Below are 27,344 nucleotides of genomic sequence, written 5' to 3'. Positions count from 1 at the left end.
TTTTTTTTTTTTTTTTTTTTTTTATATTAATTCTTAATGGTTCTTTTTGCATTGAGGATAGAACCTATATCTTATATGTCACGATATTTTTCCTGGTTGATAGTCTGTCTTTAACTTTGTTTAAAATATCTTCCCTTTTTTAGTTATTAATAATAATAAATGTGAACACATAAAAATTCTTTCATGATTTTTGCCTTCTCTGTCTTGCTTAAAGGCTGTCCTCACTGCAAGATTATAAACAATTCATATATATTTTCTCCTAGAACTTCCAAGCTTTGCTTTTGATGTTAAACTTGAAATTCATCTGGAGTAGGATATGAAGCAGAAACTGCTACTCTACACCAGTATCCATTCTCTTCCTTTTTAATTATGGATCCCCTGGGCTACTGGCAACCACACTAGCTGTACTCTAGCTTCTCTGGGCTGGCAGTGGTTAGGTGGCTGGAGGTGTGAGTAGAATGATTTGTCAGCCACTTCTCAATCACACTCTAAAAGGGAAAGCACATGCATTCTCAGTTCCTTGGTCCTCTTCCCACTGGCTAGAGAGGATGAGAATCACAGCAGCTGCCTCGGACCCAGGGTGGAAGCTATAAAAGGCAGAACTGCCCTCTCAGTCCTGAACTACTTACCTCTAGAGATGCAACATGAAAGAGACATAAACCTCTATTTTGTCAAAACCACTTTGTTTTGGGGTAGCCATTTCAGCAATTTTGTCTATAGTCTATACAGAATAGTATCCTAACATACACAGGTATGAGTCAGGGATCCAAATCCAGTTCCTGTCCTGTTTGACAGCTGTTACAACTCCTTTCCCCCCAAATGCCATCTCTATCATATACTAAATTCACATACACTTTTCGGTCTATTTCAAGACTGCTTACTTGTTTTTACTGGTCATGTACTAGTCCCATACTCAATTAATATATAATACCGTATATATGAAACTGATATAATGTTATAAACCACTAAAAAATTAAATTAAATTATATATATAAATATATATATAGGTTTAAAATAAATTTTAGTACCTGCTAGAACAAATTCCCCTTCATTCTTTTTCCCTGAAAAACTTCTTGACTATTCTGATTCATTTTACCCTCTAGAAAATTTTAAGAATCATTTTGTCAGGGTTTCACTGCAATTCTGATTAAAACTGACTAACATAGGGAGAAATGTTATATTTTACATCATTGTGACATCTGCCTATCTAGAATCGTGGTATATCTTTCCATTTAAACAAGTTTCCTTCTTTGTCCCTCAGTACAATTCTGTAGTTTTTCCTCACTAAAGATCCTACACCTTTTACTAAATTCATTCTCATTTTTTTTTTGCATTATGAATTGTGATCTTTTATCCACTATAATTTCTTCATTTGGTTTTTGCTGGTTAGTGAAAACTTGTTGATTTTTTATTTTATGTTGTATCTGACCACCTTTTAAACTTTCACACTTTCTAATATTTTTCACTTGATTCTCTCAGGTTTGAATTCATTCCTCATAGGTTTGGTAGAATTTATGTATGAAAGTTGTCTTGGCCGGTGCCTTCGTGAGGAGAGGCTCTTTGACCAGCCACTCCATTCCTTCCACGGTTCCTGGGCTATACAGGTTCTCTACTTCTTTGAGTCAAATTTGGTAATTTACAGCTTTCTAAAACAAATCATCCTTTAACCTAGATTTTTCAATGAAATAGCATAAGCTTTTACAGAACATTAACATAATTTTTTATTTTTTTCTGAATTTATGCTTATAATCTCTGTCTCATAACTAATATTCTATACATTTTCTCTTTTTCTCGGGGGGTCAGTGTTGCCAAAGGTTTGCCTAAGCTTTGCTGAACTTGCAAAGAATCATCTCTCCATCTAATTTATTAATTTGGTGACTTTCCAAGTCATTATTTTGTGTGTTTGGAGGAAGCACAGCACAGCAGAGTTGTGAGGGCATGTCCCTGGAGCCAGACAGTCCAGGTTCAGTCCTGTCTCTGCCAGTTACCAGCTGAGTGACCCTGGACAAGTTACTTTATCACCTATGCCTCAGTTTTCTCACCTGTAAAATGAAGATGATAACAGCACCTATTTCACAGCTAAGTATGAGTATTTGATGAATACCATATAAAAAGGATTTAAAATTTTCTCTGACACATAATAGCTAACATGTATATGGAATCTCCTACTATTGCAATATCTATATTTTTCTTCTTATTCTTTAATTTTATTCTGTTGAAAAGCTAATTCATTCTATATTCAATTCTTATTTAAAAATAAAACACATAAAGCCAGAAATTTTACTCTATAAAGACAGGACCATGTACAGTCGTCTCATTACCCTTTATTTCTAGATAGTCTGTTATTACACTTTGATTTCCTCTTTGATCTAAGAACTACTTAAGAGTTTTTTTAGTTTCCATGTGGTAAACTTTTTTTAGTTAACCTTTTGTTTTACCTTCCAGGACCCAGGCTGAGAAAGTAACCCTGTAAATTTTCTACTTTTTATCTAAGTCCCATTACAACTGTGTTACTTTGAAATTTTTATTATATTTCTAGCTATTTTCAATTGAAATATTTTGATAGTCTGTTACTAAACATGTCCACCGTTATATTTTCATTTTGGATTATATAATAAGGTGTCCTATAAAGTAATTTTTAAATTATATTTAATGAATTTTGTCTTAAATTCTATTAGGCTGATACTGAAACTGCTACCCCTGCTGTAGACTTGTTTGTATTTGCCTGAAAATTTCATCTCTTTAAATGTCATAACAAATTAATGAAAAGCTCCATCAAATATGTAAGGGCTTTTATCATAAAATAATAGGTGAAAATTTTTACTGTGCCCTAATAGATTGAGAACAAAAAGTTAATAATGTGGATTTTTTTCCTATTGTTTACTAAACCTTCAAGAAGACCTATTTAAATCTATTCAAAATCTATCCATTGAGAATCTATTCAAAATATTTTATAGCAATTATGTCAAGTTATCCTTCAACACTTGTTGAAAATCACCATTAAGAAAATAATTTGACAATGACTGCCAAGGAAATAAACATGTTAAGAAATAGCATCTATGAGTGTTTACAAAATGTGTCTTCTGGACTTCAATTACACAGATAACTTATCCCAAATGAGTAAACCCCAAGGAAACCAGATCAAAGAAACTAAAAGCCTTGCCAACTTCAGTCAGCTGTTAAAGAAGCAAGCTATATATAATACATTATAACTAATCACAGCCAGAGATTAGAGGTCAAAGGTAAACACTAACTAAGACTGTCACAAAGGGAAAAATAGAAAAGATAAGACAAGAAATTTTAGGGAGAAAGCTATTCCTCCCCAGCATCCTTATCCCATCAACTACATCAGAGAACCAGCAGACGATACAGAAACTGCCCTTTCTGGGGAGTTATGTGTTGGAGTCATACTCACGCATCATAATCTTGAATGACCAGTCCCACAGACCAGATTGCAGTCAAATACTCATTAACACCATTGGGGCTGATGTAATGAAGGGAGTCGGGAGACCTTGGATCACCATTGGAGCCAGTGAAGTCCACACCCACCTGCCAAATAACAAAATTGCAGCCCTTACTGAGATGAAGGCAGGGACACCCTTGCTTGATGTCTAGGAAAACACAAACATTGAATTTTGAGACCAAAACATTCATCCCAGAGCCTGCTACTGCCATTTCCTAACAAATGCCTGAGCCTATGGGTATTTCCAGATACAATTAAACAATTAAAGCCACAGCATGAAGCAACCCACTACCCCTATTTTTCTAGATGTCTTAAATCATGGATTATTACATCCATGGCTTTAGGCATAGGGCTTGTTTTTTTTGTATGTTTGTTTGATTATGCTTTTTATTATTTAAATTACTGCAGGATAATCACTGATTTGTACATATCTGCTTTCTTGCAGGAGAAAATATTTAACAAGGCCAAAAGCTTCAGGGTGAACCTAAACAAACTCTCTGAGGAGACCATACTCAACAGATTGTATAAATTTCATCACAAAGTCAATTTGGCAGTGAAAGAAGGAACACTGCAAAATGGAGGGGAAAAAAAATCACGTTACAGCCCTATTTTGAAAAATTCAGTGTGTTACTCACAGTAAAATTCAGTTGACATCCTCCCATGATATAGTCAAGGAATGTACATTCCACTGTAATCTAAAAACAAATAGTAAACTTAAAATTAAAACTCTCCTACTACATAAGAAAAACAAATAGCTCTCCGGCATTTTTTTTTTTTTTTTTTGCAGTACGCGGGCCTCTCACTGTTGTGGCCTCTCCCGTTGCGGAGCACAGGCTCCGGACGCGCAGGCTCAGAGGCCACGGCTCACAGGCCCAGCCGCTCCGCAGCATGTGGGATCTTCCCGGACTGGGGCACGAACCCGTGTCCCCTGGATCGGCAGGCGGACTCTCAACCACTGCGGCACCAGGGAAGCCCTGGCATATATTTTTAACCATCTATAAACTGAACAGCACATGATATAAACATATGGAAAACACCCCTGCATTTGAATTTAAGGCACCCTGCCCCTACATGTCATGAATCTGTAAGATTTTACTTCAAGATAATTATAGCAATGTGAAGATTAGAATATTAATGGCCAATGATGAAATACACACACTGTAAGTTTTAAGAAACTAGTAATGAGTCTAATATGTTGAGAGCTTTAATTAAGTATAATAAGCAAGATTAAAAACAAAAACAAAAACTCCCACTTGTTTATAAGAAATCTCTTGGATTTTTTCCCCTTCACTCATAACATCTCATCTTGAAATAATGACCAGGATAGATGCACTAAGTCAAGCCATTTCCACTAATGTGCTGGAAAAATGCCAACGGTGCCTTATATTTCCTAAGATAATGAAAAACTTTGATATTCTTTGTCCTTTGCTAAAAAGTTGTCAAACCTTGGAAGCAAAGTTACTTGGAAGATTTCTCTACTATTTCCTATTCTCTTCTTTTCCCTAAAGGTGCCCAGTTGCTCACGTAATTTTCAACTGTCCACACAAACTGTTTGTTTAGAAGAACTCGAAATGTGATCTCATTACACTATAAGTGGTCAAGAGAAACTGACCTCACACTGTTTCACACTGATAACACCTGAATTCTTGTAGCTTTTCTTCTTTTGCCTCTTTTTTTCATTTATGCACTCAAATTCAACCTGTAGGAAGAAAAGACAAAAATGTTCATTATTACTAGTGATATAAGAAATGCCAATGTAAATTTAAATAAATGACTTTTTTCTCTTGGAATCAAACCACCTACTGATGTAGGTCTGTTACAAAACACAACTCTGAAACAACTGCATACTATGTCATATATATGAAATATTTATCAGTGATATTTCCAAAAAGGACTTCTAAAATTGTGTACCTTTTAAAATAGTTCCTAAGTATAAATTTTGCCTCTGTAGATCATTTCCTTATAAATGCTCCGAGTAATAACCTTTTTTCTTTATAATAAAGGATATAAAACATTACTTCTAGCTGTTACCCACACAAAGTACAAAAATACACTGAAAAACCAACCATCAGAAAACAGAAATATATGAAGCCCAACTCTATGGTAAAATATGCAGCAAAGATCATCTCTTTCCACTGGGAATATGTGTAGAAATCGATCTAGTACCTTACATCTTCTCAGTATAGTTTCTTCCTCCAAACAGATCATCTTCCTTTCTACCTCCTATCCACTTATCCCTCTGTAAGGCTTGGCTAAAGTTATCCTCCTCTATAACATCAACTCCTGTTCTAGGCTTCTCTGATCTCCATCTATCTCATTAAACTTCTACAACCACATAAAATTTAGTTACATACTTGGTATTGTTGTCAATTATTTCATTAATTTTTTTCCATGGCTAGGGTATAATCACTTCCAAGTTATACCTTCAAATTCTCACTGCCTTGCCTAATAATAAGAGATACTCAGTGAATACTGGATAAGTCACCTCTTCTGGTTAACAGAAAGCAACTTATATACTTTGGACAGAGGCATTACTAATTTTTGAAGAATCAAACATTTAAAAATACTTTTGATACAATGATACAAAACAAAATGATGTTAAAAAAACTCCTTGAGGGGCTTCCCTGGTGGCGCAGTGGTTGAGAGTCTGCCTGCCGATGCAGGGGACACGGGTTCGTGCCCCGGTGTGGGAAGATCCCACATGCCACGGAGCGGCTAGGCCTGTGAGCCATGGCCGCTGAGCCTGCGCATCCGGAGCCTATGCTCTGCAACGGGAGAGGCCACAACAGTGAGAGGCCTGCTGAAACCAGTGAAACAACAATCCAGATCACTCTTCATATTTAGTTCTTTTAGGTAGCTTGCTTTATTTTAAATGTTCAGATTTTCATTATTTTCCATTATTTCTGCCTTTAAAAATAAAAAAAAAATCTTTAAATGGAATATTTACAGCTGAATTTTGCTGTTGTTTTAATTCAAACTGTTAACCTAATTCAATCTCTGCATTTAAACCACTGAGTGTGATTTGAAAGCCTTCCTTACTTCACACAAGCACTTCTGTTATTTCTAGTATCTGGGCTTTGTGACCAGGGTGTAGGAACAGGACTAGAGATCTCTACATGACCTACTAAAAATTCTAGTCCCACTACGTTTGTTCAAAACTCATTTCTCCCAATTATTTAAATCAAATAGCTGATAAGGTTTATTTATTCATTTAGCTTTTAAGTTTTGGTCTAAAACTATCAGTATCCTCTTTTGGGTCACCTCACCTACATGACTTCGTAAAAAAGACCTTCCCACCTGACCATAATCTCTTACCTTTTAAACCTCATGTTTAGATTTTCAGAAGCAAATGCTATATACAGGAGCATTATTCAGGTCTCTAAGCAGGTAATAAACATTTCATATTATTCTAAGTAAGCTAAAAAGAGAATTAACAACTTATTTCATTCAAACTAGAATGGCAAGTAAGAGGGAAACAACACTCTGGAATTGTTTTTAGGCACTTTGCCTTACAGACAGAAAAGTTTCAAGAAGCAATCTTAGAAATATGTGGGGATGATAACTAATAAACTGAACGTAGGGCTTCCCTGGTGGCGCAGTGGTTGGGAGTCTGCCGGCCGATGCGGGGGACGCGGGTTCGTGCCCCGGTCTGGGAGAATCCCACGTGCCACAGAGCGGCTGGGCCCATGGGCCATGGCCGCTGGGCCTGCGCGTCAGAGCCTGTGCTCCGCAACGGGAGAGGCCACAACAGTGAGAGGCCCGCGTACCGCAAAAAATAAATAAATAAATAAACTGAACGTAGTTAAGGCAGACAAATGATCTTAACAAAATTAGTACCATTAGATGGCAGCTTAATATTACATAATTTGAAATAGTGTAACTATGCTTTTATCATTCCCTTGGGTGAGGACAAGTCAGAGGAAAGCCACAGGCAGAATGTAAAAGCCAATTTGTAAAATGTCCAAAAGGAGAATAAATGAACCCAATTCAAGTCCAGGTACTTGTCTAGTGTAGATATTAATTACTGTGACCAGTGAAATGCCAAGATCTTTAAAACAAAGGATTTTCAATCAAACCATATAAACTGTCTGAAGACAAAGGAAACCAAACCTCAAAACATAAATGAAAACTCATCCCAAGTAAGAATTTTGGATCATCCAACTACTAAACAAATAAAATCCACAGACTTCAGAGCATTACATAATATAGAGTAAACGCATGGAAAACTATTTTCTATGCCAAGAGAAAAAATGAATAAATACAGGGCCAAACTATAAGGTATATGCAAATGACAAGGATGCAACTTACAGGTGAATTTCTGGAGGCTTCTTTCAGTTTTGTCATGGTGGTTTGAAATGTTCCAATGAGATCATGGGACCCATCATTGTCATGATCATAACACTCTACCTAGAAGTAAGTATAATAAAAATATATAAAAATCAATATAATTTTGTTAAAAAGTATTGGCTGCAATAAATGGGACTTACCAAGAAGTGTACTTTTAATTAAAATTAGTGAAAATGTTTAACATACAGTCCTACTTGGAGAAGTAGGAACTAACTTCCTAGACGAACAATACTGAAACACTTTCAAACACTCGCTATCCTTGGAATGGGGTTCTAGGACACATCACAGGCAGATGAAAAACACAAATACTGTTCAAATTCCACATTAAGCAGTTTCCAGTTCCTGTACATGCCCTTTACAAGTGCTGATAAAATCAAAATGGAATTAGACCTTCTTTCTCATCTGCTTTTTACCTTGTTATCATTTTACAATGGCTAAAGCCACTATCTATCTGGAGGAAGAAAGGAAGTCAGTATCCTAGGCAGCTAAAAATTGTATAATTAAATTCTAGATGATTAGTAACTACGGAAAACATATTTCATTAGTTGCAGTTTGGTGAGGTTAGGCTTCTATTAGGAGTTAGATATGATGAAGTCAGATTTGCATCATTCTGAGGATCACAACTCTCACAATGAAAAGGAAAATTCCAGGAAAACAGTTTTTTATACACTGAGGAAGTATCTATACTGGGTCATATTTTATTTCCACGTAAGACAGGAATCTTGGCTATGGCTCTCATTAAAGGCTCGCTCTTTCTTGAAGCAGGCAGAAGAGAGCTGAGGGTTTTTGATTTCCATATAGTTTTGCACCAGGTTGACAGATGTAGCCAAAGAGTAAATATTCACAAGAATACCTGAATATTCATTGCAATGAGAAAATAAGGTGATGTGAACTCTTAGCAAACAGAGGTGTTCACTGTGATCATAAATAAACGATTTTTTTTTTTTGCGGTACGTGGGCCTCTCACTGCTGTGGCCTCTCCCATTGCAGCCTCTCCCGTTGCGGAGCACAGGCTCCGGACGTGCAGGCTCAGCGGCCATGGCTCAGGGGCCCAGCCACTCCGCAGCATGTGGGATCTTCCCGGACCGGGACACGAACCCGTGTCCCCTGCATCGGCAGGCAGACTCTCAACCACTGCGCCACCAGGGAAGCCCCGATGTTTTTATAGTGCTTTGTAATTTCAAACATTTATTTCTGCAAACATTTATTACATGCATTGCACACAGTATCTACTGAGGCTTGTCAGGTAGGAGAAGAATTAAATAGTCTTAGAAGATGACATATCTTGTGTGGTAACCAACAATGTAAATCTGTTCCAAGGAAACTTTTGAATCCTTCTATAGCCTATGATTTAAAATAAAAGCCTGTACCTGAGAAGCAATTTGCATCTTACCCTATGCCAATCTTCCATCCTGCTATAATCCTTTACAAAGTTATATTAATCACCAAGCTAAAATGCTCAGGATTTATATATATTCATCTAGCAAAGTGATTTATTTTCTTCTCAGTTCTCTAAGAGGTGAATTGAGTGCTTATCATAACAGGAAGTCTTTCACCCCTTATATTTTCATTATTATTCAGGAAGACTAAAAATCAAACAATCAATAAATAAAACAAACAAGGTCTAGAATTGCAATTTTGAGCAACAGTAAGGGTTTTTATTTGTTCCCAGCAGTTCAGTCACTGATCAATTCTGACCTGCTAACTCTTGCCCTACATATCCGATACTCAATTGTTAAACCAAAAGCCCTTTATCTGACAGAAAAGAAAATTAATGACCTTAATAATTTTTTCTAGAGGAACTAAAATTAAAATAAAGTCAAAACAATCTTAATATTTTAATAATTTCATTTTTAAGAGTTTTTTTTTATTATGGAAAACAGAATGTTACATTTTAGACTTGCACTCAGGAAACTCCAATTTATACCTAAGACAACAAGATCAAGCTCTGATAAGGCCAAGATTTTATTTAAACAAAGCTTATGCAGAAGCTAAAACTATTCATGTTTAGACTGTCCGAAACTTCAGGGAGTGTAAAAACATTTTTAAAATGTAATTCCCAATAACTCACTACAATAAATATATAATAAAAGTTCACTGTTGCCTCATTAAAGGCAAATGTTTGATGCTAAAGGAAAATGTGACATTTATAATGCTGGCATATGTTCAGATACAGCTTGAGGTAAATGATGTAATGATTTGTGTCATTTAATTTCTCTTCTCAAGAATTTAAAAACTAGTAATATTGGCTGTTTTAAACAACACCATCAGCAATGTTTGTGAAACTGAAATGTATGCATATACACATATGTGCATATGTATACATGTAAAAGAATGCACACATCACACAATACTACATTCACTAAGGCATTCCCCGTTTAGGCATGCATGATTATTTTTCTTATTTGCACGATTTTATGAAAACAATAATACATGCTAGAGTGATAACACTGGCACGTTCATACTGCAGCAAAGAAACTGATGATTCTGACTCTACTCTCTGCTCTATAACTCTTTACTACACCTCTAACCAATTTCCAAATACCAAGAGAATCACTGATGTATGACTTTCTGATATTGCAAAGAAATACAGAACTAAAGAAATAAAGACAGTGATGGTGTGGCAAACCAAGTTGTATATAGTCAAAACAAATGGAGAAACTTTTAAGAATTGGAAGACATTCATCAGAGAAAGCTCAGAAAATCAATTTACTTACTATAACAAAATAGCCCTGTAAGCATGCCACTGTGCATAAAAAAAAAAGTTTAAAAAAACATTGTTTCATTGTTAACATATTATTACAACCAGTCAAATACAGTTTAGGCATCTTTTTTCCCCAGCCTTTCTTGCTTCTCAGATCTAATGAAGCTTCAACTTACTATTTTTAATGTGAAAAGCAAAAGTTCTAGATTTAATAACAGTAAAAAGTAATTTGTAAAGCTACTTTTCTATTATTTACTTTGTACCTAGACATTCACTGCTATTTGAAATATCACACAAATCACACTCATTGATTTTTAAAGTTCTCTGCAAACTGAGGACAAAATTTATGGATCTAAGAAATGAAGTAGTTTTCAATAATAACAGCACCTCTACTGTGTTTAGGAGTTTATAAAACTTTTCAGTTTTATTAATTTAATCCTTATGTTATTTTGTTATGTAGACATTATTTTCTCTACTATATAAGTAAAGAAGTTAGATAACCTGCCCAAGAACCCTTAGCTGGTTAAGGACCTAAGTCAAATCTTGGACTACGGTTTGACTCTTTAAGTCCTTTGCTTGTTCCAGGCCATCACCTTTCCTGCTTTCACCATACTAATTATCAAAAAATAAATAAATAAATAAACAAAACAAATAAACAAACAACTCACCTCAGTTTGCTGACTTCTGAACATAAGAAAGGGGTTCTACGTGGAATCTTACGTAACGAAGTAACTCTAGTATAAAAGTGTCTTAAAAATAATGTATCTATTTTGATAAACGGCTATAAGTGAAACCATTAAAAGAAATTCTCAGCTATCTGCTTCTGCTCCCTGTTCCCGCTCTGCTTTCCTCTAAAAACTCTAAAACTAAAGCCATCCAAATGTTTTAATAAATTTTACCTTACTCTGAAAATATCAGTGACAGAAAATGTCACCACTATTCTGCTCTGTGCTAAGGGCAGGAGGAAGCTCTGGGTTCTCAGTTAAAGTAACATCTGTTTTTATCTGCAAAGAACACACCAAAGGCAAAGAGTGTAGTTAAAGGTTCCTATTCACAGAGCAGAGGAATCTTATTAAAAGGAAGACTTAAATTAAATATTTTATTTTAAAAAATAAAAATCACAATGTTTGATTAAGGATTAGGTCAACAGATCACTCAAAATGTCTGCTCCTTCAAACTGACTACTTACCAGAAACATTTCTATTTTATTATTCATAATGTAAATAAAATTCAAACATTTCTTTCTTTAAATACTATCTAATGAAATAATTTATAAAAGCAGTGAGTGTGTGTGTATATATAATATATGTATAATTTCAAATTACCTTAATAGTTTTATCCATATCTCCATAGCACAGGGAGTTAAGAGAGATTTTAAAAGGCCTCCAAACAGGATTCAAGTTATTTTTAATAACCTATAAAAAAAAAGATTTAAAGACAAGTTAGAAAAATATTCCATTCATTAATGCTTTGTTCTTGCCTTTCCTAGATTCCCACCACTCTCATCATTCATCCTTCACCTCTTCACCCACCCAACTTTGTCAATGAAAACCTAGCTAGGATAATATTATACACCTGTTATATGAAAAATGTGATAGATTGTCTAATTGTGATACACTGTGAGAAAGAACAAAACTGGGAAATATATCCACTCTTTATAAGGTGCACTTAAAAATTAGAGAAGATTATTGGTTTTGTTAGAAACCAGAGTTTTCACAGCAGGACATAAAATTCAAATATGGAATAAGAAAGGCTCAGAAAGAACCTTGCTATGTTGGTTGTGAAGTGGAAAAATAGTCTAAATTCATAATTTAAAAATTTTAAAATATGTATATATAATAAACATATATACACAAATATACATATTTCTCAGTTGTGTCCATTGAAAAGGTCTAAAAGCAATGACATCCCAGTAGAATGAGCACTCATATACCCTACTGTCCAAATACTACTACCCTCTTAAAGGAATAGGGTTCCATAAGAGAAATAGCTCATTCCAGACTTGGGACAGGTTAGGTACATGTTGAATTAAGAACATAATTTCACATAAAATAAGAGACTGCTTAAAGACTAATGGAGTCATGTCAAAAGAACCCAAGAACCATTTGAAGGAGCTCTTCCTGGTCAAATTTGGATTAATATGAGCAGCAAAATTCATGACAGTAGTGAATTATAAACACAGTGAATATACTATAACAATCCATGGGTCTATAATGATTCTAAAAATAAAAGTGAGAGAAATAAGAGTATCTGCAACCTCCAATATAAGTGATTCAGGTATGGATCATCAATGGATGCTAAGACCACTGGGCGAAATGGAGGTTATTCATGCAGTCTCAAAGAATCACACTGCAACCATTTATTAATTACAAAGGGAAAAAGGTGAGACTTTATCATGGCACAATCTGGTGGTCACCAGCTTAATCTAGTAGCCCAGACTGGAATCATCAGTACTGGGCATCCTGACACACCCTGATGATGGAAGATACACATACTGTGTTCTAGATGGAAATGTCTGATCTGGACCTAATTGTGAGGAAACAAAAGAATCCAGTATGTTAGACATACTGATCTTGATTACTCAAGAGATTCATAGCCTGAAGGTATAAGAGAGGTAGGGAGAAGAGGACTATATTGGGAACATAATAGCCAAATGCAAAACGTGAACCTCGATTGGATCCTGTATTAAACAAAACAAAACAAAACATATATAAAACGTGGGAAAATTGGGGAGATCTGAAGATGAATTGTATATTAGATGATGTTACTAAATCAATGTTAATGCTCTCAGTTATGGAGGTGTAGAGAAATGCCCTTGTTCTTGAGAAATACCTACTGTAGCATTTAAAGGTGAAAAGCCATGATGTCTGCAGCCTACATTAGGATAGTTTTGCAAAAGGGCATGGATATGTGTGTGAGAGAGAGAGAGAACACACATGTATGCAGTTATGACCATTTGATCAATCTAGGTGAGGGATACACTGGTATACATTTTAGTGTTCTTTATAGGGTTTTAAAAATTAAGCATAGTAGCACCTCCTCATTAAAAGAAAAAAAATGAGCATGCTGACTTTGTGTCTCTGGCAATTATATATGTCTGAACTCAGATTAATATTTTTATAAATACATAATTTTTTTTTCTTTTTTTTTTTTTGCGGTACGCGGGCCTCTCACTGTTGTGGCCTCTCCCGTTGTGGAGCACAGGCTCCGGATGCGCAGGCTCAGCGGTCATGGCTCATGGGCCCAGCCGCTCCGTGGCATGTGGGATCTTCCCGGACCGGGGCACGAACCCGTGTCCCCTGCATCAGCAGGCGGACTCTCAACCACTGCGCCAATCATAATATTTAAAAATTCAGATTACTACAATTCCAAAGGAAACCTCAACCCTACTTTTCAAATTCAGATATTCACCTCTGTTCGATGAACCATTAGCCAGTTTCCATCAGACATCTGCTTGTGGAATTCCAGGTATGGATCTGACTTTCCAAATAGATCCTACATTAAAATAAAAAAGCAATTATTCTCCTCCTAAACCATGTGAAACCACACTTTATACATGTTACATGTTAGCAGTACCTGAAGTTTAACTCTATAGTAAAGATATATACAGTACAATACAGCAGTAAATACAAATCCCAACACCTTCCTCACAAACATATGAGCCTGCTCAAGTCTACCAGGAGAACTTTTAAGGCACTTGTGATAAATGCTCATAATCCTGTGTATCACACCCTTACATGATGGCTTTAAAATACAGTGATCAATAGGACCCGTTATCAATACAATATGTTTTTAGCTTGTTTTCATTATTAACAGTGTTCATTCATTCACATAGCACTGAGTAGTTTTATATAAATGATCCCATACATTAGTCATACTAACTCCATGAGAGACAGAACGAGAAAATGGATTCAGAGGAGTTAAATGACTTTGCCAAGATCATACAACTAATTAATTGATGGATCTGAGCTTTGAGTTCATATCTTACCCTTCTATGTCCAATACTCCTTCAGCAATCCCACACATTTCTTTACACACACAAAGGAGCACACAGAAGTAGATATGTGGAATGCATAACAGAAGTACTTCAAGGGCACAAAGTACATCCCCTATTTCCTCTGTAATTCACCACATCACAGCACTCCTGTATAATGCTCAAGTACAATGAGTGTTCAAAAATACCCTTATCGCCATCTTACACACACACACACACACACACTCTTACACAGGGAGATAAAATTCTGGAAGAATGTACAAATCGTTCCCAGAGGTAAAACTCAGATAGTAAGATTGTGGATGATTTTATTTTCTCATTTTTATTTTATCTTCATTTTGAAATTTCTATACTCCTTAGCATATATTACTTATTATTTGTGAAATAGAAAGGACACCTGTTAATCTCACAGTAATATACACAGATATGTCGCTAAACTGAAGATGTTTTTCAGTCCTGAATTTACCTCAGTATTAAATTAAGAAGATAATATTACTTCCTTCCTCAGCACGGTCTAATGTTAAGAAAGTAACACATTCGGCACAGACAATAATGTAAACACAAAGACTAAGCAGAACTTTTAAAATTTAATCTTATCATTAAGAAGAACCTTAGGTAATGTAATAAGCCTCTCTATGCCCCATTTTATAAAACTAAGAACAGCATTATACATAGAGGAGTTAACTTTCCAAAAACACATTAATATGCCCTGTCTCACTTATCTTAGAAATAATCTTTTGAGAAAGGCAGAATATCATTATTACCATATTGAAGGTCAGAAAACAGACCTTGTTTGAAAGTTCATTAATATGACAGTAGTAGAACAGTAGTAGAACTAAAATAAGAATTAAAAGTCCCTGACTCTGGGATAAGTTAAGTCAAAAAAGCAAGGTAGAGGAACGTATGCATAATATATTACGCTACACTTACTCATGGGCTGAGGCTGGGGAATATAAATACAAATACATACATACACACATGCACACACATATCTATGTATATAGATATACACATGTATGTCTATTTGTATGTTTATATATACACACAGACATATACACACAGACATACATATACATATGCACATGTATAGACACACACAAACAACTTAGTTTTTTTGGAAAATAAAGGATTAAACCATAAAATATAAATTTTAAAAAAGTATTACATACAGCCAGGAAAGAGAAAAAAATATAGAGCAGACAGGGAAAGAAGCTAAATTTCTTGAACATACCTTGTTTTGATTAATTCTTATTGATGCCTAATGCCTACTGATGCCTAGATTTGGCTTTGGAACCATCTTATACATGATTGTAAAACAAAATTAAATCAAAAAAAATTGTAAAGCAATCCCTAAATATCAAAAGCAAGATTCGATTATGTGTTAATGTTACAGCATAACCATTCAGAGAAGAATTATTTGAAACACAAGAGTTGAACTGTAGAACTCAAGTGGAATATATAAGCCTAAAGACAAAAAGACCTTCAAAGAAAGCTCAAACTGTTTTCAGTAAAAATATTTTAATTGTAACATGAATATTTATATTCTTAAACTATTAGATATTATATAGGACAAAACAGATAAGCAATTATGTTAGTATCTTTGGGAATCAACATTTTTGACATAAGTGAAAAGAGGTGCTACCTACAGAATTAAAGAAATACAGCCTTGTAATTCTACATCTAAATTGGAAATTGTTGTACAAATTTATGATTTAGTTTCCCTTAAAAAAGAAAAGACTTTCCTATATCTGTCCACTGAAAAATCCTAGAAACAATGAGTGACAACAATCAATAAATGTTAAGCACTTCTAGTACCACATTGTGGACTCACTGTAGAAAGGCTCCCTTTGATCTGTCAATCTGGAGCAGAAATCAGATAAAATAAGCCTGGAACATTTGTCATGCCACAGAGCAGGAAGCTATTCAGAGACCTCTGGGGTCATGCCAAATGATCTCATGAACAAACTTAAATAGGTTCCCTCCCATAGGCTAAAGTTGGGATACTTTAGGCATCAATAAGAATTAATCAATATAGTTCACAGCAATACTAAAAAAAATTTTTTAAAGTCCTCATTGGTCACATATAGAGGAATTTATTATTTTGAAAAATGGTGAATATGATTAAAAAAATCAAACATTTCAACTTGCCTTTTCTGGACAAACTGTATCTCAGAATAAATAAATACCTAATGTGAAGAAGAATATTTCTCTCTGTAGAAGTATTCTCACAAGTAAATGAAGAAGTGGTGATAGCATGAGAATATCACTATTTAAAGACCCTTAATAAAATAATATATCTAGGTAGTTGTCATCAATGGTCACTAATACCCCAAAAGACAGAACTTGACAATGTGTGCCTCTTGATGGAATTAATGCCACCACCTATGAAACTCATACCAATTCAAGATACCACCAGATCATACCTCTAGATTCAATTCCAGCTTACAGAAATCAGGAAATAAAGGTGGAGGGATGAACATGTTACATGACACCACAGGGATTTAATTAGCTTATACAGTGTGTGGAAACTTCTATAGGACAAAGGAGTCAGTTTATTGAATAAATTCCATGGATGGATAGGAGGGAGGGGGAGACAGAAAGGGAATAAGAAAGGAAGAGAGGGAGGAAGGGAAGAAGTAAAAGGAAGAGGAGAATTTATATATTAAAAAAATTTAAGAGACATATTAACCAATTATATTATTTTAAAAGTCCTTAGAGATACACCAAAACATATATGGATGAAATGATGTGACGTCTGGGAGGAGAGAAAGTAGATAGGGGTAGGGATGAGACAAAACCGGTCATGAGTTAAAACTGTTAAAGATAGGTGGTGGGAACGTGGGATTTTTAAAAAATACTTTTCTATTTTTGTATATGTTTAAACTTGTCCAAAAAAAAAAGATACTGGCTACTAGTCTAAGATATTTGCACACTGAATTGTAAGGTATATGAAAATGATGAAGACTAATGATTGGATTACAGGATTACATACAAAAATCACTCAAAGAATTATTCCAAACCATGCTATAAACTAAACTGCTGTGTTCTTATGTACTGGTACTCATTCTTCAAGAAAAATTGACTTTTGAACGCAAAGAGGAAAATCTAATTAATAAAGCATGGAATTTTCACTTTTTTCCTTAAGTAATCCAAATACACTCTCAAACGCCTCTTACAGTAACATTAATGATTGTATTAATTCTTCTTTTAAGCTATACAAACACTTTGATTACATCTAGAGGAAAGAGGTAAAGAGAAATGGCTTCTGCTTAAACACACACACAAACAGAAAGCAGAATTCGGAAGTAACTAACACTCAAAGTGATGCTTAGATGACAGAGTTCATAATATTAATTCCATTATTATTTTCTCAAAAAGGAATCAATGTGAGGCAAAACATGATACCCTTGTTGAAATCTGCATCACCTACCTACCTTATTATCAAGTTTTCTTGCTTCCATTTCAAACAAGACAACTCTGTTATCCTTTATTTCTTCAGCTGAAATCTATGAGTAGACAAGGTAAGTGAAAGAACACGTTTTGGGGATTTTGATATACTCAGGAAGTACTGAATTATTCTGTTATCTAATGGTATATAAAGTCTATACTAATATGTGAATTCTAAAAGGTTTAATAACAAAATGGTACCATTAAGAAAGATTTACCACTATTTCTTTTATGCATGTGAAATAAATATTTTCCCAAAATATGCCTAGTCTGCATTATGCAACTTTCTTTTTAATGCTGTTGCCCAAACTGGATCTTCCCTCTTCCAGTGAAAAATCAAAGCCCTGGATGATTGCACAACACTAGTGAGAGCTCTCCAAACACTGAGAAGCATGAGTAAATCACACACTATAAATTCAAATATCGGATCAATATTTTTATCCAAGGTAACTGAAAGACTTATTCTACTTAAAAATAAATTCCAGGCTATCATGACCCCAAAAGCAATAAAGCTAACTACTGATAATGATCTCTGTCCCACACACAGAAGTCAACACCCTCAAAACACTGAACATTCTTATGCCTCAGGAATCTAAACTAGGGCAAAACAGCTGCTCAGAGGAATGTGTTTGATAATCGTAATAATCTTCAAACACGGTTTTCTCAGAGAGCCAGCCTTCTCAGGCAGAGCTAAAGTAAAACAACTATCTCTTCAGGCAGTGATTACCTGGACAGAAACTCTAGAAGATAAAATATGTAAAAGCATGGCATTATGTAATTTGAAATCTGAAACAAGATAATGCATATATTCATTTGCCCAGGTCCAGTAATCAGCAATGGAAAATGTGGACAGCAAAGTGCAAGCACAAAAGAAACATGGTTAAGAGTTAAGAGGTTCAATGGCCATGTCATAATACGAGATCATTCTGGAATCAAAACCATTACAGAAAGTCTCTGCCATGTTTGCTTTGTTGAGAGCCAAATTGATCCATTCAGATTATTAAGTAATTTCTTTCTCACTTGGGAATTTACGCTTCCATCGGGAAGAGGTAAGCATTACCAAGATGTGCCTGACTCTATAGGCAGCTTAAAAAACTCAAAGAAGGGATTCCCACACTGCATTTTTCTTTCTTTTTGGCACAACACAGTTTCCAGTTGTGATCACTTTAAGGCAAGGCAACATTCGGGATCAAATGATAAAGCATGGCTGTGGAATATTTGTCTGATATATACAGTTTTAGCACGTCCTATTATGCTAAATCTTCGGAGGAAAAAAGACAAATATCGTTACCGTAATTCTTCCTTTCCCTGCAGGTCTGCCATTTTTAAGCACCAGTGGTCGAGTTAGTTTCTTACTGGAAACAATCTGTTAAAATTGGAAAGTGATAGAAAGAGCTATTTCACTTCAACATGTAAATGTTTAGACTGAATGGTTTCAAAAAGGGTTGAGTATAAAGTTCACTTAAAGTCATTAGAAACAGAAACATTAAGTCCATTCCTTAAAGACTTAGAGATTATAAAACACATCTACACCCACAGCAAAAAATTTCCAAGGAGCCAATCCGGATAGATAAAATCTCCCCACCCACTACTTTCTTTATCAACTACTTCAAAGTTAAATCCTTCCTTGTAATGAAAAAAGAGGGCCAGGTTCTCATCGTATACAAATCACTGAGCTGAAATGAAACCCCTGTAGGTAAAAGGTGGGTCTTAGAATGCTCAATAAATGGGATTCAATTTTTCAGCTGAAACATAACTTCGTATATAATCCCCACAAGATATCATTTTGATTAAAATAATATAGTAGACCTAGGTACTCTCAAATAGATCTATTTCTCAAATTTATTATAATTTTAGATATACTGTGATTTTTTCCCAATCAATACTTCTTTAATTTTCTCTTTGATACTATTTATCAAAGTTTGAGAAAATTGATCAGCTCCATGTTGTCCTTGAGACATAGGAAATAACATGATCTCCAAAAAATTCAACACTAAAAAATAAAATCATAAAAGACAAATCTTAGAAATAGATGTCACCCACTGAAAAAAAATGACTCCTCCCTCCTGAAGCCTTCCCTATTCTATAATAAATGGTCATGATCTCTCCTTACAAGTCAAACTGAGCTAGAAGCACAATGGTGAGCCCACAGACACACCCCTGCTCTGACCCAACCTGTAATATCCTAGAAAGACAGACAATTAAGCAACTACAGTAAAATATGGTCAGTGTTAAGGTAGAAGTGGTAGAGAGGACCAAGCGAGCACATGGAGGTGATCCAGACTACTCTAGGGCGTCAGAGAAGGCTTGCTAGGGGGAGTAAGGTCCATACCTAAGGTTAGAGGAGGAGCAAGCCAGGTAAAGGGATAGTGCTGGGGCTGGGATGGGGGGGGGAGGTGGGGAGGGTGGGCTCAAGGGGCACCAGTCCTGCTAGTTAGAACATCGGAGAAGCTGCTGTTACTTTGACAGCATTTATGACTTAAACAAAAGAACAATACTGTACTGAAATCTGCAAACAGCAGACAAGCAGTTAGAGCAATGGTATTATTTATTGAAATGTTGAATGAAACACCCATACACACATGGTCCCTACCCTCATGAAAAATAAGATAAATTCTATAATGTTCAAGCAAAACATACTAATATATGAACTCAGTCTTTAAAGTAATTACAGCGTTTTTCAACTTTAGTAATTAAACTGATGAGCACTTATCAGAAACACCCAATTCTTTGGTTCAAGTTTAGACAAAACATTTATACTGTATATACTCACTTGTCCAAGGGTACATTCACATTCTCCTAGGAAGTCATCATCACTCAGCTCGACAGTTTTGTTGTCAACGTCATAAATCCCAAATTTCAATTTCTGAACCACTTCAAAGTAGTAATCAATAATAAATGTCTTGGAAAATTTGGGATTCAAGCAATTCTTAATCCTTTCTGTGCGGTCAACCTATATTCACTCCCCCAAAATAAAAAAGTTTCTTCAGATCAAAAGTGCATGTGTTTAATATCTTTACATACTACATGTAACTAAATACAGGCATGGTAGCTAAAGGAAGTGTTTATATGTGTATGAAAAATTTCACAATCAAGGACAAGCTTGCCCAAAAAACTGGAATAACAGATGAGATGGTTTTATTATTTTTAACATTTTTAATAAACTCTTCATATTATCACAAGAGCAATACAGATTGCTTTTCACCTACAAGTATTTAACATTACCTCATACCACTGTTGACCACTCGTATTCAAAAATAACACACACAAAGGGTCTGACTTTGACCCTACATCTTTATCCAAAAGATTGTCACAGGAAATATTCAGTTCCACCTTTGTGACACACTGGGCAGCCATCTCTTGAGCTGTAAGAAAAACAAAGAAATGAGAAAGCTGGTGAAATGGTGCCTTTAAGAAGCACATGCATTCCTTGGGAATTCCCTGGCAGTCCAGTGGTTAGGACTCGGCACTTTCGCTGCCAGGGCCTGGGTTCAGTCCCTGGTCAGGGAACTAAGATCCTGCAAGCTGTGCGGCATGGCCAAAAAAAAAAAAAGAGGCACATGCATTCCTAATGAAGTATCTGAATTCTTAAGACAAATTGTCAGAATAGGATAACAGAGTGAACTTGCTAGAATAAGACTTTGTTATATGTGCTTCCAGGCAATTCAGATGTCTTATTAGCCCATGCCAGTGATATTGTTTCAGTCAGTTTCTCTTGCTGGGATAAAACTCATTTACTGTGTGACAATAAAATGAAGCTTTGAAGATGGCAAAAAAGACATATTAATCTTTTCATCACTACAAATTTTACCATTCAGAAAAGTCCAAGTATAATCTTGATCCTTCTTCTAAACATAGCCTTCTGCTACAAAACAAAACAGATTAAACCTCAACCTTAATTTTATCTTTGTTTATCTGACAAGATACTGAGTAAGATATTTGCCATTTTCAAGGAAATTTTGGCTAAGACCCAAGCCTGGGGAATAAAAGACCCCAAACACCCCTCCTCTCCTCACCCCATCCCCGCACATTTTACAGCAGTGGTTCTCAAGCTTTGCTGCTTTTGGAATCACCTGGGGAGCTTTCAAAGCCACTGATGCTGGTGTCCCACACAAAGAGATGTAATCTAATTGGTTTAGGGTGCAACCTGGGCATCGGCTCCTTGGATGATTTCCATGTGCAGACAAGGTTGACAAACCCACCATTCTACAGAGAGCATCCAGCAAATAGGCATGGCTCATCTTTCATCAAGACTTGCTAAGAAAGACCAGAGTCAGCCTAACTTTCACTCAGCCCTCCTCGCCCCAACCTCCAATCATTATATGAAGAGGACTGGGGAGACAGAGGATTAGCTGGGGGCTGGCCCTAAGAGATGATGCAGTGTTGAGGGTCAGCTACTTTCCTTCCTGAACCCAGGGAAAGAAAGGGCCTGCAGGTGTCACCAAGAAGAGGAAGCAGACATTACATGCCCCAGCTGGAAGTCCACTTAGCCACCTGTCTAAAGCAAAGTGGAGGTTGCAGGTTCTGGAGGCAGAAAGGTACCTCCTCCCCTAGAGCTGCTGGCAACATCCTTAGAATGTGGAGTAAGCAGTTAGTGCCCTTGTCTTCCACTCTGAGATTTAGCTGACAGGGACTACAGGAACAAATCTACTCATCATCTTGTTAGATTCAAACAGGATTTCTGTGCTGTACAAAATGTGTGATCAGTTCTGAAATAATAAGGATCACTATGAGAAGAGCTCTTAGGCAGTGTCAAAAAACAACTCATATCTTATAGAAACTAAATACTCTGTTAGACTCTAAAAACAGCAGCAATCCTCAATGTGTGTCAAAAAATGCAATACTAGCATTTAAGATTCCTAAATTAAACAGAATAATAAGGTAGGTTTTGTAGTCTTAGTAGCTAAAAATTCCTTTTAAAAGCCATGATATACGTATGTCCCTTCACCTGAGAAGAGAATTATTTCCTAATAAGCAACAAACTTCACAAATTCCCAATTTGCTTCCTAAATTCCCTATGTAGGGATGTTGTAGTAAGACTAAAACTACTATGGCCTTTTACTATGAAGTCAGATTTTTTTTTTTTTGGCCACTTTACACGCACCAAAATTATTAAGTGGTAAAATACACAGTACTGACAACCTGTACGAAAGATACTAAGGTCAAGGAGAAATCAATAAAGCAGACAGAGGAGAATTAACAGTACTAAGAGTGCAGGTGAGACTGACACTGCCCAGGCTTTGAAATCTCATTTAAACAGGTGAAGAGGGAAACAGCACAGGGACAGGAAAGAACAAGACAAGAGAAGCGAGCATCTGTGTCAGGGAAAGCCACGCAAGACAGAAAGCGGGGCAAGTTTAGAGTGTCCTGAGAGCCAGGCTGAAGGACTCAGTAGGCGTGTAATAAGGCACTACTGCAAGTTCTCAAACTGGGGATAACAGGATGAAATGGTTTATTTTAAAATAAAATAAAAGTAAATAAAATAAATTCAACAGACAAATGGATAAAGAAGATGTGGTACATATATACAATGGAATATTACTCAGCCATAAAAAGGAACAAAATTGGGTCATTTATAGAGACGTGGATGAATCTAGAGACTGTCACACAGAGTGAAGTCAGAAAGAGAAAAACAAATATCGTATACTAACGCATATACATGGAACCTAGAAAAATGGTACAGATGAACCAGTTTGCAGAGCAGAAATTGAGACACAGATGTAGAGAACAAACATATGGACACCAAGTGGGGAAAGCGGCAGGTGGTGGTGGTGGTGGTGGTGTGATGAATTGGGAGATTGGGATTGACATGTATACACTGATATGTATAAAATGGATAACTAATAAGAACCTGCTGTATAAAAAAATAAATAAAATTCAAAATAAAATGTCACTTGTGTCAAACCTCTTCTAATTATATCTTGGAATTTAGAACACTCCAACATATAAAGAAAGTCTCTTTATCCAGTAATACGCAAAATACAGAATTTACCAAAATTAGCATGTCTTCCACCAATTTAATTCAGAACATTAGTTATTTATTTTCTGAAATATATACAATACTAGAGGTATTTGCAATAATAGTGTGAATACAATCACCATTCTTTCTCACTTTGATTTATGAAAAAAGAAAAAGTGCTAAAAATATAATAAGAGGCAAGAAGAAACTAGTAGGAAAGGGGAGATACCTCAAAACTCAAAAGCACAGAGACAATGGTCCAGGGACTTTGAAGCTATGCACATCCATGAAGTCTCTGGCATATTGACACTGGGGCCTCATCCTCAATCTCTTCTTCCTTTAGACTGTGCATGCCTAATTCTCCTCTTCTGTGCCTTTGACTAGTACCTCTTCCCCTCCCATACAAGAAACTGTGAGCATCCCTTTAGGCTCTGTCACCTCCTGACCTTTGGCTACCTTTACTTCTTTGACCTGACCCCTCTCAAGGCTTCAGCCATCCACTTGGCATAAGGTACTCCCAAACCTATATCTTTCATCCCTGTCCCTATGCACAATTACTTTTACTCTATTTTACATCTACTGTTTTCAGCCCTGAAGCATCCTCCCTTGATTGGCCCCTTCCTCTTCATTGCCTCATTTCATAGGCTCTGGAATCAGACTGCTGAGTTCTCATTGGGATCCCACCACTGGCTTAACGTGTGACCTTAGGCAAGAGCTTAACCTCTCCGTTTCCTCATCTACAAAATGAAAATAATAACTGTTCATAGGGTTATTGTAAGGACTAAATGAATTAATATATTTAAACAGTGACTAGAACATGGTAAAAGTTGTTTTATCATTATTATTTATTTTTTTTTTTATTTTAAGACTACCTGCCTCCAGGGTCTGATCCTCTCCTATCTATCCCATGTTTCACATTTTTTATTATTCCATTCCATGTTTCCCAATTATTCCAACCCGCACCAAGTCCCTTGTTTGAGTTACTGCTGCATTAATAGTAACAGATTACTACAGTACAGAACAATATCAAATTTGGAGCAATACACACGTGGGTCGATTCCTGCATCTGGCGCTAGCTGTGTGACCTCCTATAGGTTACTTTCAGAACCTAGATTTCCTCATCAGTAAAAATAAAGACACTGCAAGTGAATTCACGAATCTGACATGTGCCAGGCATCTTGCTTTTCATATTTAACACAGAATCTATGGAATAAATGTTAATTGTATAATTTTTTTTCTTTTGCATAAGGTAGTTTAGAGTCTCATAAGCTGCATGGATAATGCAGTATCTTGCGGAGGGACTTAGAATGAGCAAGGACCTCTAAGGCTCCCACAAAACAACTTGTAAAGAATTCTCTACTAGCAGCCAGAAAGCCCTCAAATTTCCAAGGATGGGGAACAGAGAATGAAGATAATACCTATGTGTAATGTCAGTCTCATAGCAAAGAGACACAACACATCAGAAGAGCATTATCTTTTTTCCTTAAACATGCTCATACAAGAGCTACAAAAATAACGTGCCAGGCACACCTGATTATTTAGTAAATTGCTGACAGTTACATTACTGCATTGTAGCTGGACACAAATTTCCTCTATTAGCAGCAACCCCCCCCAGAAAATGACTCTTAGGGCAGCATCGTTTTTATCTAGAAACCCATTATGGCTGAATGGCAAATGGAAGAAATTACATAAACACTTGGGTCTGAAATGTTCTTAATAGCCACATTTATGAAGATTTTCTTTTCATTTCCTTTCTAAGTAATTACCCAGCACAGGATAATTTTTATTATATTAAAATATCCAGTTTTTAAAAGAGCAATAGGTATTCTTTTATGATGGAAGAAAACAAAACAAATGTTTTATACCCTTTAGTATGGAAAATAGGAGATTTGGCTGGGATGAGTGGCCAGGCAGAGGAATGCATGTGCAACTAAAGAGCAATTCTATGTATTTCACTCCTCAAAGAGCAGGATGATGGAGAGAAAAGACAGAAATAGCCTCTAGGATTAGACAACAGCTTCTCTACTGTATAGATTACTTACTGGAGAATTGTTCGGTTTCTAAATGCAATTAACCCCTAGAAAGCGTATGAACCATTCTCCCAGTCACCCTAACTTTCCTGAATCAACATAACACAGATAATTCAAAGAAATTAAAAATTAAGACCTAATATCTGAAGTAGGATCTCATGTGTGAAATTTAAGGCATATGGTTATTCCCATGCCCTAGCTGAAAATCCTCAAGTCCTGTCTGCTTCCTCTTTTCCCATCTTCCCTTAGACTCACTCCTTAGATCTCTTCAGTAAAGGAGATTCTGCCTACTATAACCCCAAATCTCTCCAATGTGGAGGTGCAGAACCTTCCCTATACCCACAGTCACAACTATGTCATGTCTTCTGTAGCTCTCACCTGCCTACTATAATAGTCTCCCAACTGGTATTCCCACTGCCATTTTCTTTCAATTCACATTATGATTTTATCACTTTTAATTAAAAAAAAAAAAATCAGGGCTTCCCTGGTGGCGCAGTGGTTGATTGTCTGCCTGCCGATGCAGGGGACACGGGTTCGTGCCCTGGTCCGGGAAGATCCCACATGCCGCGGAGCAGCTGGGCCCGTGAGCCATGGCCGCTGAGTCTGCGTGTCCGGAGCCTGTGCTCCGCAACAGGAGAGGCCACAACAGTGAGAGGCCCACATACCGCAAAAACAAAACAAAACAAAAAAAAATCATTACTGGCTGCCCAGGGTGTACCCTAGTCCAATCAGCTACACCTAGAATTTATGGCTCTGTCTACATCTGCCCCAGCCTACCTAAGCAGCTACCTCTGATAATGACAGGACTGTAGCATGCTCAGCATATACGACACACTACGAATTGTAGCAATTATTATTTTATTGTAGTCAAATATTTTAATTGACTGTCTCAGCATTGATGGCCTATTATTAAATAGTAAGACTCAAAGCACTTTTTTCATCCTTGTTCATAAAAATCTTCTTGAAATAATAATAAAAGAACCTCTGGGATTTACACAAAATGAATTTGCCAAAGTAGTCAGCCTTGACTATACATAAGTGTAATTGTCCTAAATTCTCTCAGTAGAGTTTATTTATCTGAGCTACTTCATAGTTGCTGCATGGGGACCAGTGACCAGTGACAATGACTCATTATTTGCCCTAAAACAGTTGGGAGGGAAAAGTCGGTGCCCATCCACCAATGCCTTTAGTAAATACCAGTCTTTAGCTACAAAATGAGAAGTTTGGCAATATTAAAATGTGCTCAAAGGTTTCTTCTGGTTCTAATACCATGACTCACTAATTGCTATCCATAGTGTGTCCTGCATGACCTCCACTGAAAGCGAGCTGGGGTACCCCTGGGGCAGCTGGAATGCGGCCCAGCAACATCAGCAGTACATGCCTACAGTGTTTCTCAAATT

The 27,344-nt window shown here is 36.1% G+C and overlaps 1 protein-coding gene across 4 annotated transcripts in view; it reads right to left on the bottom strand.

The window, feature by feature from the left end:
• The window catches only part of CPNE3 (copine 3), a 51,766-nt gene that overhangs the window by 10,540 nt on the left and 13,882 nt on the right, over window positions 1–27,344 (bottom strand). For 3 of the 4 annotated variants that reach the window (XM_032609879.1, XM_032609880.1, XM_032609881.1), the window contains 10 exons: window positions 21,181–21,320; window positions 20,729–20,908; window positions 19,247–19,321; window positions 17,943–18,014; window positions 13,926–14,009; window positions 11,840–11,929; window positions 7,772–7,870; window positions 5,076–5,162; window positions 4,099–4,158; window positions 3,416–3,549 (listed from right to left, as the gene is read on the bottom strand). In XM_032609879.1, the coding sequence (XP_032465770.1) occupies window positions 3,416–3,549; window positions 4,099–4,158; window positions 5,076–5,162; window positions 7,772–7,870; window positions 11,840–11,929; window positions 13,926–14,009; window positions 17,943–18,014; window positions 19,247–19,321; window positions 20,729–20,908; window positions 21,181–21,320 (1,021 nt within the window). Of the gene's footprint in view, window positions 1–3,415; window positions 3,550–4,098; window positions 4,159–5,075; window positions 5,163–7,771; window positions 7,871–11,839; window positions 11,930–13,925; window positions 14,010–17,942; window positions 18,015–19,246; window positions 19,322–20,728; window positions 20,909–21,180; window positions 21,321–24,962; window positions 26,337–27,344 lie in introns of those variants that run through there. The other variant, XM_032609882.1, reaches the window with a different exon arrangement.

Source organism: Phocoena sinus, chromosome 17 (genome assembly GCF_008692025.1).
Source record: "Phocoena sinus isolate mPhoSin1 chromosome 17, mPhoSin1.pri, whole genome shotgun sequence".
Taxonomy (NCBI): Eukaryota; Metazoa; Chordata; class Mammalia; order Artiodactyla; family Phocoenidae; genus Phocoena; species Phocoena sinus.
The sequence above is the reverse complement of the archived record's forward strand: the minus strand, read 5'-3'. Positions and strand labels throughout refer to the sequence as shown.